The sequence below is a fragment of the Ptychodera flava genome, chromosome 7, assembly GCF_041260155.1.
Source record: "Ptychodera flava strain L36383 chromosome 7, AS_Pfla_20210202, whole genome shotgun sequence".
Lineage (NCBI taxonomy): Eukaryota > Metazoa > Hemichordata > Enteropneusta > Ptychoderidae > Ptychodera > Ptychodera flava.
Window position 1 is genome coordinate 12410980 of NC_091934.1, and position 10527 is coordinate 12421506.

At 35.7% G+C, this 10527-nt stretch overlaps 1 protein-coding gene and 2 long non-coding RNA genes across 3 annotated transcripts in view; 1 reads left to right on the forward strand and 2 right to left on the reverse strand.

Annotated features, from left to right (window-relative positions):
- Nucleotides 1-10527, reverse strand: part of LOC139136806 (uncharacterized) — a 260926-nt gene that overhangs the window by 79561 nt on the left and 170838 nt on the right. The gene's annotated exons all lie outside the window — the stretch shown is intronic.
- LOC139136807 (uncharacterized) overlaps nt 1-10527 on the forward strand; it is a 234283-nt gene that overhangs the window by 1013 nt on the left and 222743 nt on the right. The window contains exon 3 of the long non-coding RNA XR_011553248.1: nt 895-1010. This is a non-coding gene — a long non-coding RNA (uncharacterized lncRNA). The remainder of the gene's footprint in view (nt 1-894; nt 1011-10527) is intronic.
- On the reverse strand, nt 268-10485 carry LOC139136804 (general transcription factor IIH subunit 2-like). The gene is made up of 15 exons (XM_070704645.1): nt 10102-10485; nt 8729-8843; nt 8352-8438; nt 7733-7783; nt 6697-6857; nt 6343-6433; nt 5807-5894; nt 5099-5175; nt 4605-4635; nt 4190-4253; nt 3709-3766; nt 2887-2932; nt 2525-2633; nt 1918-1957; nt 268-1511 (listed from the first exon to the last, which is right to left on the reverse strand). The coding sequence occupies exons 1-15, from the start codon at nt 10221-10223 to the stop codon at nt 1380-1382; spliced, it is 1272 nt and encodes a 423-aa protein (XP_070560746.1). The 5' UTR covers nt 10224-10485; the 3' UTR covers nt 268-1379.

Consider the following 10527-nt stretch of genomic DNA (forward strand, 5'->3'; position numbering starts at 1 on the left):
TTGTGACAAAAGTTTCAATTTACAGAGAACTGCAATGCATACTGAAACTAAGGCATTTTAAGTTCATATCTGGTTTCGTTATCCCTGTAAGTTCACTCATTCATTTTGTTCTAACCATCACTTCTCAATGGTATCAAAACTTGTGATTGATTCTTCGTTACTCTTCTATGCCAGGTGAAAGGCCCATTTTCACAGCAGTGCCTTTACAAACTAAAGTGTTGTGAGCTCCTGTAGGATAGAAAGATGCATACATGTATGTCATTGAAATACTGATATAATAAAAATCTTTATTTTCAAAATGAAACACAAAAGTGATAACATATGATGTCAAAGGAAAAACAAAGACATATTTCTGTTGCTGTTTGTATCAACTCATGGTTATCGTGGATGAACTTGATACAATGACAGGAATCTCAGAAACATTTCCTGGATTACTGGCCAAAAAAGAAAAACAAATCAGTACGCTGAAGTTCACTGCTGTCCTTGGAGCTCAAGGTACAGGATGTCTAGCTTTCATTTTGAATGTAGCAAGGAGGGAACACAGAGAGCACGCTCAAACAACAGATTTTTCAATCAATGTTACTTTGAGCGATGATCAAAGTTTGGTCAAAGGTGAGATGGGGCTAGTGTACTGCAATTTTGAACAGATTTCATGTAATGCAGTAATTGCCAAAATAATGGTCAACTCCCTGGAGTACACGGAACATCTATTACCTGCTTTGTCTTGTCAACTTGTACACATTTGGGCAACACTGACAGCTGAACATTGTCTAGACATGACTTTGATGTTTCAACGGCACAGTTGACATTTCAGCGAGTTTAAGGTAACCTCCAAGTTGTTGGGACATAGAACATACATGCAAACATCTTATGCTATATTTTCTGACCCTTCAGGTCTATGTATTTATGAAACCAATGGAAGTCACATGGGCATTGGTCAGCAAATACAGAGATAAACCACAGAGGGACCGTGGATGAACACAGAACAAGTTATGCAGTTTTACAAACCAGTAAGTCTGCTTGTGAAAAATTCATATGTATGATTTTGCAATCCCGGACCTGGCAACTTTAATCTGACCCTAAAATATTTTCCCTTTATCCAGATTAAATGGGAAAACTTGTATTCCTTCAAAGTTGTCCTGTGGACACATTTCAAGGTGGGGATGCAAGTTGTGTCTGAAGAACTACTTTTGTAATTTTTGCAAATGCCACAGTGTTATGACTGAGTAATCATCAATGGTAAAATCCAGAGAGTCATGTCGATGATGACCACGTAAAACCATTGAATGTTATCCTCTTGTTCTTCATAACAGAGACAACACAAGCATTCAGCATCATATTCTGCAGCTGGCATGTTTGGAACTGTGAACATATGGAGATCACTGATGAAGAGTTGTGAATGTCCGTTTTGGTCGGCAGCTTGTACAGCCAGGGCAAGTGTGGAGGGATTCATGGATGAAGAGTTCACATTCTATGCAGAATAGCTTCTCACACCTTGGACATCTGTACACCTGTGAAATAGATATTGACACCAGGAATTTGAAACGTTTAACCTAAAAAAATTGTTATGTCCTTTGACATTAATGACATACACAAAAAACTATTCTTGCTCATGAAAATCAGTAATAAATATGTTCATACTTACTGTTCTAAAATGATCTGATGTACAAACTACATGTACTTTGATTTTTAAAAACAGAATCTTGATTTTCAAATGTAATTTATAAAAAATGTTATTAGTTATTGCTATCTTTCAAACTTCTGAACTTGAATTTTCTTAAATTTCTGACTCTTAAAAAACAACTAAACATACAACTTTATACACATTGAAATTATGCGAGAGTAAACCGTAATATATGGTAATTTCTGCAGAGAAATAATCAGTAACTGCTCATTGGAATTCTTATGTGTACTCACCGTTTGGTCCCTGAATTCTGCTTGACATGCGAGACAAAACCTGTCACAAAAGGAAACAAAAGTATTTCAATTACAAACTTGCATTCTGCTCCTCTTCTAATGATATGACACACACTCAGTCAAGCCCAATGATGACTATAATTAATATTTCAGCTGTCTCAATATCCCCTATGGTTCAAAGTGAAACCATTGTGAAATGACTAGGAAAGTACTGTAACAGGTTGTAGCCTGGCAGCCCCTAAAATGAACCATTGATCATGTCAACAGAACGATGATGAAATATCACATGATAAATTGTAAATAATGGAAAAGTTTCAATGTTTTGAAACGATATAATATGTCACATTTATTTTGCAAATTCTGTATTAATTTGTGACTAGACCACCACTGTTCAAGAAGGAAAATACCTGCAGAAATTTTTTTTAAATTATGCAAAACATGGCTAAGAATTTATGGTGTCATATCAAGAGAATTTTCTTCAAACCATGATGACAAACCAACTGTCTCAAAACTTGAAGAACAACTCATCAATATGTTGAATCACACATCTGCATATATTAACAACTGTCACTATGCTGTTCTGTGTTTTTGTTTTCAAGTTGTTTACCTGTCATCTGTGTCCTGAAGGTCGACAACTTGTATTTCTTGGAATAGATCCAGTGGAAACAGGTGATGGAAAGATCTTGCTAGGTGAGGGGCTGAAACCAACGTTAAACCTGACAGAAAAATGGACATACCAATTAGAATATATAGATCATGTGATGAAACTATTCGATACCACAATGATCAAAGACAATTGTTAACATTACTCATTATGAGCTTCACTAGTTCAGGGAGAAGAAGACTGTGCTTTCTATGGCAAACTTTACATCTGTGAGTGTGAAAGATACATTTTGCTCAACAATGGTTGATATTTTCCCCTGAGAATAAAGTGAAATGTGTACAGATGTGATTTTCAATAAAACTTACCACATGCTTTGCACTCGATGGGCAGTTCACAGTACTTGCTCCGACACTGAAAATCAAACAGAATTTTCACAATACAAGTTTATTCACTTATTGAATGATTCCTCAGACTTTGAACCGAGTTTCTGTATATGTATTTATGGTTCAGTCACATTCAAACGTCTCAATATTGTTAAAAGCTGCTGTATGAACCTATCTTTTGAATAATTGGCACTTGGCACAGAAAAAAAATTGATTACGAGAACTGCAACCATGTTTGTCATTGCAAATTTACGAGAGTTTGTGGCAAGCCATCATCATTCACCATTCAGAGAGGAAATAAGTCAGGATCAACTCTGCAAAAGTGAATAGATTAAGATGTATGGAATAAGTAATGTCCTGATTTATCTCATAGCCTTGCCCATATCACTCAATCCTGGTAATGTTCACTGTAAAACATCAGCAGTGATATTTTAGACTGAATATCAAGATATATTAATTCGTAGATGTAGTAAAAATCTGGTGCCACAATGCTGGATATAATCGGATACATAATCAGTAACAATCCGGGAGGGAATGATGACACAAATTTCACCGGTATTGGCAACGGAATAATATTATTATACCTAATATCTTTTCTGGTGTCACATCAGAATTTGTGTCATTTGTGCTGCGTTAGACACCTGACTTCAACCAATGCATGATGCAGTAGAATGGACTGGTTGTTATATAACACGGTAACAGAGGATCTTGAGTTATATTCTCTGATCATTGTAAGAATGTACAAAGGAATGGAAATGAGAGTATTGCCAGAACATGGTTACATGCCGAGAAATTCAAACTAACCTGTGGACAGAAGTATCCTGATGTACTGAATCCCTGAGAACCTTTGGAATCCATATGACTACAACATAAAAACACACAAACGATCTATTATCATATTGAATCTTGTGTTTTCCTCTGTGATGCAGTAGAAAGTGGGTTGAGGAAAAAAATATTGTAATCTTGTATACATTTACTATCAATGGTGTCCGAAAAAGTGGGAGGGAGAGACGGGATGACATGATTGTTTACAGAATTGGAAAATACACTGCGCCAAGAGGCCAGTGTGTAATTGCATGTTCAATTATTACAGAGTCAGAGTAGTTCAGTATGCTCTACTGAATAGAAAAGTTTTGATGTTCTTCTTGAAATATCAAGAGTGGGTGACTGGCACACTTCTAATGGGAAATAAATTAGAAATACTTGTTTGCAAGGCTCTATCCTGCTGTTAAAACTAAGGGCATTTTTTCAGAAGTTATGATAAATAACTATGACAAACTCTTACCACATACACATGGAGGGTTGTTCAATTTTATTTTTCTCGGTGTGAATTTGATGCTGAGGAAAACCTGTAATATTGAAGACAAAAGCTATCATAAACACAGTCATTGAGTTCAGCTGATGTGGCAATGTGCATGTGAACCTATTACATATTTTACAACACTTCACAAATGAAACAAATTTATGAAAATCATAGTGTATACATGTAGGTGAGTATATTTCTATCACAAGTCCATCAGGTGAATGATCAACTCTACTTCAAAATGTCTTCAGAATATATTAAGGTAACAAACTTTGAGAATAATGTCATAAAGTATGTGAAGGAGCATTGTTTTGAAATCTGTATTAACTAAAAAATGGATAGATGGACCTGTGTGTTTCTAAGATATTCTTATTGCCAAAGTGGACACACTACTTACCCATTCTGATCAGAGAAGATTCAGTATTTGTCTGGGTAAGAAATTGGACAAAGACAAGTATTCATGTTAGTACCTGCATTCATTTCTATATGATGTCATATCCCAAATATCAGTCCTTTTTCTTGTTGAAATAAACTTTGTGTGACTACAAGGTAAATTCCTTAATACCTCAGGAGAGGTATTAGGAAGCAATATACATAAGAACACATAAACAAATGTTGAATTGGGACACGGTGGACAATATCAGCTAGCTCAAATCTGGGATAATATTTTAAGATCATGCATGGGCAGTGATGCTAATCAACACCATTGATACAGACGGTCGGATAGTTGTCCAACGCTCTGGATAGAGAAATCATTCTTTGGTGCAGTACGAAGTATTTATCTACAAGAATAAATTGGAGCCTGTATATCAGTACTAAACATTTGACACATTGTTTCGACACATTGTACAAGATTACTCTCACATACTTTAAAGAGATGGTGATACTTACTGTAGCTGGAGGTGGTGTGACATGCTCAAGGAGCAGTTCTTTAAAGTGATGCTCATCTAAGATAACACCATAAGTACCTGTGATATGTACAGAATGATTGTCACTTTGTCATGTTGATTGGAAAAAGTAGCAGTTTATCATTGTTGAACACTTACTGGTACCTTTCACAGCTTACAGAAAGGATAGCTGCGATACTTAAAAGAAGACAACTTTAGGATATTTTGAATTTTATGACAAGGACCTGATTACCACATGTGAACATGGACACCAACACCTACGAGTCTCCCCTCTTTTTGATTGCTAATTGAATATTTTTCATATCAAAATAAGTATCAGTGGATCTATACTGACATAATTTTTGTTGTATAAGTTTTCTTCACTGGGAGAAAGTATATTAATTACATCTTGTGTCCATCTACTCCTACTATTGAGCTTAGGCAATTTGGGACAGTATTATGGGATTTTTGTGACATTGTCTTTCATGCTACCGCACAGTCTTTTTATCATCTGTAAAACAAATGCTCCGTCTCTATCATGTTAACATGACAGTTTCCAAGAGATAAAAGCAGAACCGTGATTACCCATTTATTGCAGAGAAGTGCAATTTAAAGTTAGAATATAGTTATGATTGTGATATTTCATTGACAAGTAAAGCCGGCACTTCCATCAGAGAAAGGTACAGTATCAGATGCAGAGTTGCATATTCACCTTTAGTCTCATCGCACAACTTTCTACAAACCCTGACATCAGCAGACAGACCAATGACTGAACATCTTACATTTAAGTCTTTCATGGCCTGAAAGGAAACAAGAACAATATGTTTGAGTTTAAAAGTAAACATGTTTCAAGTAAAATGAATATGAACTACCACCACAGCAAGATTCTCCTTGAATATGCTTGCCTGATCTGATAGGAGGCTTGTTTGGGTAGTTTTCTAATATTTAATGTGTAATGTTCAATAGTTTTCCCATGGCGCTTTATCTACAATAATAAAATATTCAACATTTACAACATGTAAACAACAAAAAATATACAATGAATAGGAATACAATAGGAAACTATTTCAAAGAAGACAAAATAATAATCTCACAAAAATGCCCAGTAATGTAAACAGCTAATTTTTTTGCAGTTTTATGATTATGATTAAAGATATATGAGTAAACCTGAGTATATCAAATTGAGAAACGTGTAACATTTGTATGTATAGTACTTTTTATCTTTAGTTTAATAGCAAAAAATCATACCTTGATAGTTTCATGGACGTCTCCTGGATCACATGTTGTAAGGCTTCCAAGAATTATTAAAATTTCACGACTTGCATGCCCAGGCATATGTCTGTAAGGAGACAGAAAAATTACATACAGGATAGAAGGGCAGATGACAGAAATACTGTGTACCCATAAAATACACTTTGGTAGTAAAAGCTGTCTTAGAGCTAAAACAATAGTAATTTCGATTTTACAGTATTTTTGTTATATTTGTAAAGGGTAATTTTCTCGTTTTACTCTCAAAATCACCTCAAAATGCCTTTAAAACTAATGCCATTTCCACTAACTTACTAGGATTGGGGTTAAAATTGAGAGTGATGACACACTGACCTTAGTGTGGTTGCTGCAAGCTCTAGTGAGTTTTGAATTGAAGGTTCCTTGGAACAAGGCTGGTCCACACACTTCCGTAACGCGGCAATGTGTCTCTTTGGGTTGCCTCCCAGTTCTGTCAGCTTTTCAGCCCGTTTGTTACTGGTTGTCAGTACACCAATCTGTTGAGTAAGAGACTTCTGTGAAATGCTACTGTTCATTAAATCTGTTATGTTCTCCTGTGGTCATCACATTTGACCACAACAAGGAAATACAGGACTTTTTTTCAACTTGTTATCCATTTTTTGAAATATTCTCGAAGGATTAACATGAAAGTCTGTGGAAACTTACACTATTAGGGAGTTATGAAATGTGGCTAGACTGGACAAATTCATATCTGCACAAAAAGACCACTTATGCAAATGTCACTCTCTTGTGGAATGCACCAATGGGCCAACAAGTAGCAGTACTTATTTCGAGACAGTAGCAAGAAACGTCAGTGACATATCTAAGTCCATCAAATGTTGATATGCATTTACTTTCTTGCGTCCAACACCTTTTTTGTTACAATACTTGAGGAGATTACACGAGGATAGGAAGAACATCTTGATAAACAAATGTTACTTTTCTTGCTTAATAAGTTAGAATATGCCTCAAAGACTGACTCTCAAACTTTACAGTATTCTTTTCACCTACCACTGATGGGGGCTCATTGTGAAGCTTATGCGGTAAACAAAATTTTTACCAGCTGAGTTTTGTGAAAATCAGGAATTTTATTTCCCCCATACAGATAACACAGGGTCAGTGGATTTTGAAATTCAAATATCGTTAAATATCAGGTAATCTGTTTCGCTGCAGTAACTAATAAAATTTGCATGGTGACCCCAATTCTTGAATTTGAAAGAGAATGGTTGAAAGTTTGCACGAGGAGAGTTTGAACAATTGTAAAGTGCAAACAACCCAAAACTGGAATTATACCAAGTTTTGTTGATGTATTCACTCTAGATCTTTGGGTGAGGACAATGACAAACGTTTTCTGACATTTCGGAAGCTTTACCTGACTGATTGGATTTTGGTCAAAGTATTCCTCAATAAAATGTTCCAACAGCTGTAAAGAAGAAGGAAAAACATGTAGGAGTGTGTGTAATCGATCCATACATCAAACCATAAAAAATACTAGTATAAATGGTTTAGAACACTGATACAAAGGCAAGAATCAAACAATGTTCATGAAAGCTCTATGTTAATGCATTTTCTTGTTATTTTGCTCTGTTTATAAAATTACAGACCCTTGTGTCTATAATAACTTATATTATCTTGTTCTGCTCCAAAAATCATGTTTCAATTCTTAATTCAGCCTATCTGTGGGTATTGTCTGACATTCTCATTGACAACAAATTTTTGTCTATAGATTGGTGTACTTCTTTGATAGAACAAAAATGACAGAACTAGCAATTTACAGCCATTATCCATTTAAAGTATGACAAAAATGCTAGAATTCATAATCTCTACCACACTGGTCATAACAATCTGAAAGGTGACTTAAGTTATATGTACCAGCACATGGTATCATTTCAGTATAGTGGAATTGTTTCAACACATTTCAGTTTGAAAAAGCAACAACAAGGAAAACTTCTGAACAAAGTGAAACAATAAACAAATGATAGAGTTCATACCTTCACTGACGATGCCAGTCTGTTTGGTTTTAAATCTTGATCTTCCATGGATTTGGACATATCCAATACAACAAACAAATGCCGCATCTGATAGGAGAGCAGAAACATTGCACAACGTGAAATTTTTGCATTGTTTAAAAACAAACTGAGGTAATAAAACATAAATATCAGTGATAATTCTGTAAAAATCTGACAAAATCAGGGATGTACACCCTCTGTGAAAGGAAAAGAGTTTGATTGCCATTACAAACTGTTTTTGTCTATTTTTCTGAGATTTTGCACCTGTGGTATGTCTCTATCAATTCAAACTACCAAAACAATCACCAGTAATATTTCATATACTGTCACAGAATATCAATCATCATGGAAGAACTCACCATTCCAAGTCTGACATTGGCAGGTCTGTCAAGTAAGCGCCTTCTCTTGGCTCGATGGATGATGTCATCCACCACTGTCTGCAAGGACCCTGATTCATCTTCTTTGATGGCCTCCCTGGTCAGAGAGAATGGAAATAATCTTGGCCAGCTATCAAAGACCCAAAAATCTTACTGCCAGCATGTGTAGCACTGATTAGGAAATGGCATGATGGCACAATAGGCTGTTGTCACATCATCTGAGGAACCCTCCTTTCAAGCTTTCGAGAGCTGAGATGATTGCAAAATTGTATGTTTACTGGTAGCCATATCTGACATGTATGTTGGGAGTGTATTGCTGTTGGCTAGACTGCCTTTCTGCCCCATAGAGCTGTAGATAGGCAGTGTTGACAACAGCTCAATACTCCTGACACATAAACTTACAGCAGTTTTACTGGTAGTCTCGCGTACCAGGCCTCGAAACTGTTTATATATATATATATATATATATATATATATATATATATATATATATATATATATATATATATATATATATATATATATATATATATATATATATATATATATGTGTGTGTAGGTTATCGCCCGCTTGAAACGTAAACAACGAGGCGTCCACTCCACTCACGGGCGCGTTTCACATGAAAGCAATATACATATCATTGCGTTAACTCCACTCAAACATAAACAAATCACAGACTTGAACCAAGTCGAACTCTAGCTTGTGGTTCTTCTGGTGTTTTGCGGCATTCTTCCACGCACTGTTTCCTTAATATCGTCTTCAGACATGAAATGGAAGCGATTACGTGCTGCAGCCATCGTGGTCGTCACATTGGTTTTCTTTGGAGGCAAACTTTTGAGATGTTACTCGCTACACAATAAGGAGCTTGAATGAAAATCACGTGTTCATCTTACGTTTTTCTAACACCCTTACTGTCGGCGACGCACATCCTAGCACTAATTTATATAATCTCAATTGATATTAGGTCGTGTGTATTATTTCAGGTCGTCTTTCCCATTAACACCTCTGTGGTTTTGTTTCAGTACTTAATCATTTATCACCCACTTCCAAGTTTTCTTTCAGTAGTTAATCACTTATCACCCGCTCGCAAAAACCCAGCCACACCTAATAAGTCGTCCTGAGCAACAATTTTAATCCTCAAACACATCAACTGCTGGGTAAACATTTTGACAGATTCAGGCTATAAATAAATAAATATATATATATATATATATATATATATATATATATATATATATATATATATATATATATATATATATATATATATATATATGAGTTTATGTATGTCATAATTTAATAAATTATTGTACAATTTGACAAACACTTACTCATGCAATGAGATGTTACTTACCAAGTTCGTTCATAGTCCCCCTCCCAGATGTAAGTCTTCTCAGTCTCTTCCTCTGCTGCCGCCATTTTCGTGAGAATTAGTTCAGTGGTCGATTTCTGGTGCACTACATTCACAAGGGTCATGTGAGGACACACTTCGGAACTTCTCGCACGTGTATGTGTTGTGAAGTCACGATGAAACGGAGCGGAAACTTACAGCGCAAAGAGGGAAGACAGAGAGCAACACGGTGAATATTGGGGGAAAATCATCCGGTACAATACTCTTGGTAGGAAATATTGACTTTGTGGGAGAATAAGTTAAGATAACACTAAAAGCTCGTTTTACGGTTTGCAATTCAGTGGCTCACGATTTATGTGCGCGGCCATTTTGCACTGCTCAAAAATTGCGGAATATTAATAGCCGCACTTTCGACATGAATTTTTTTTC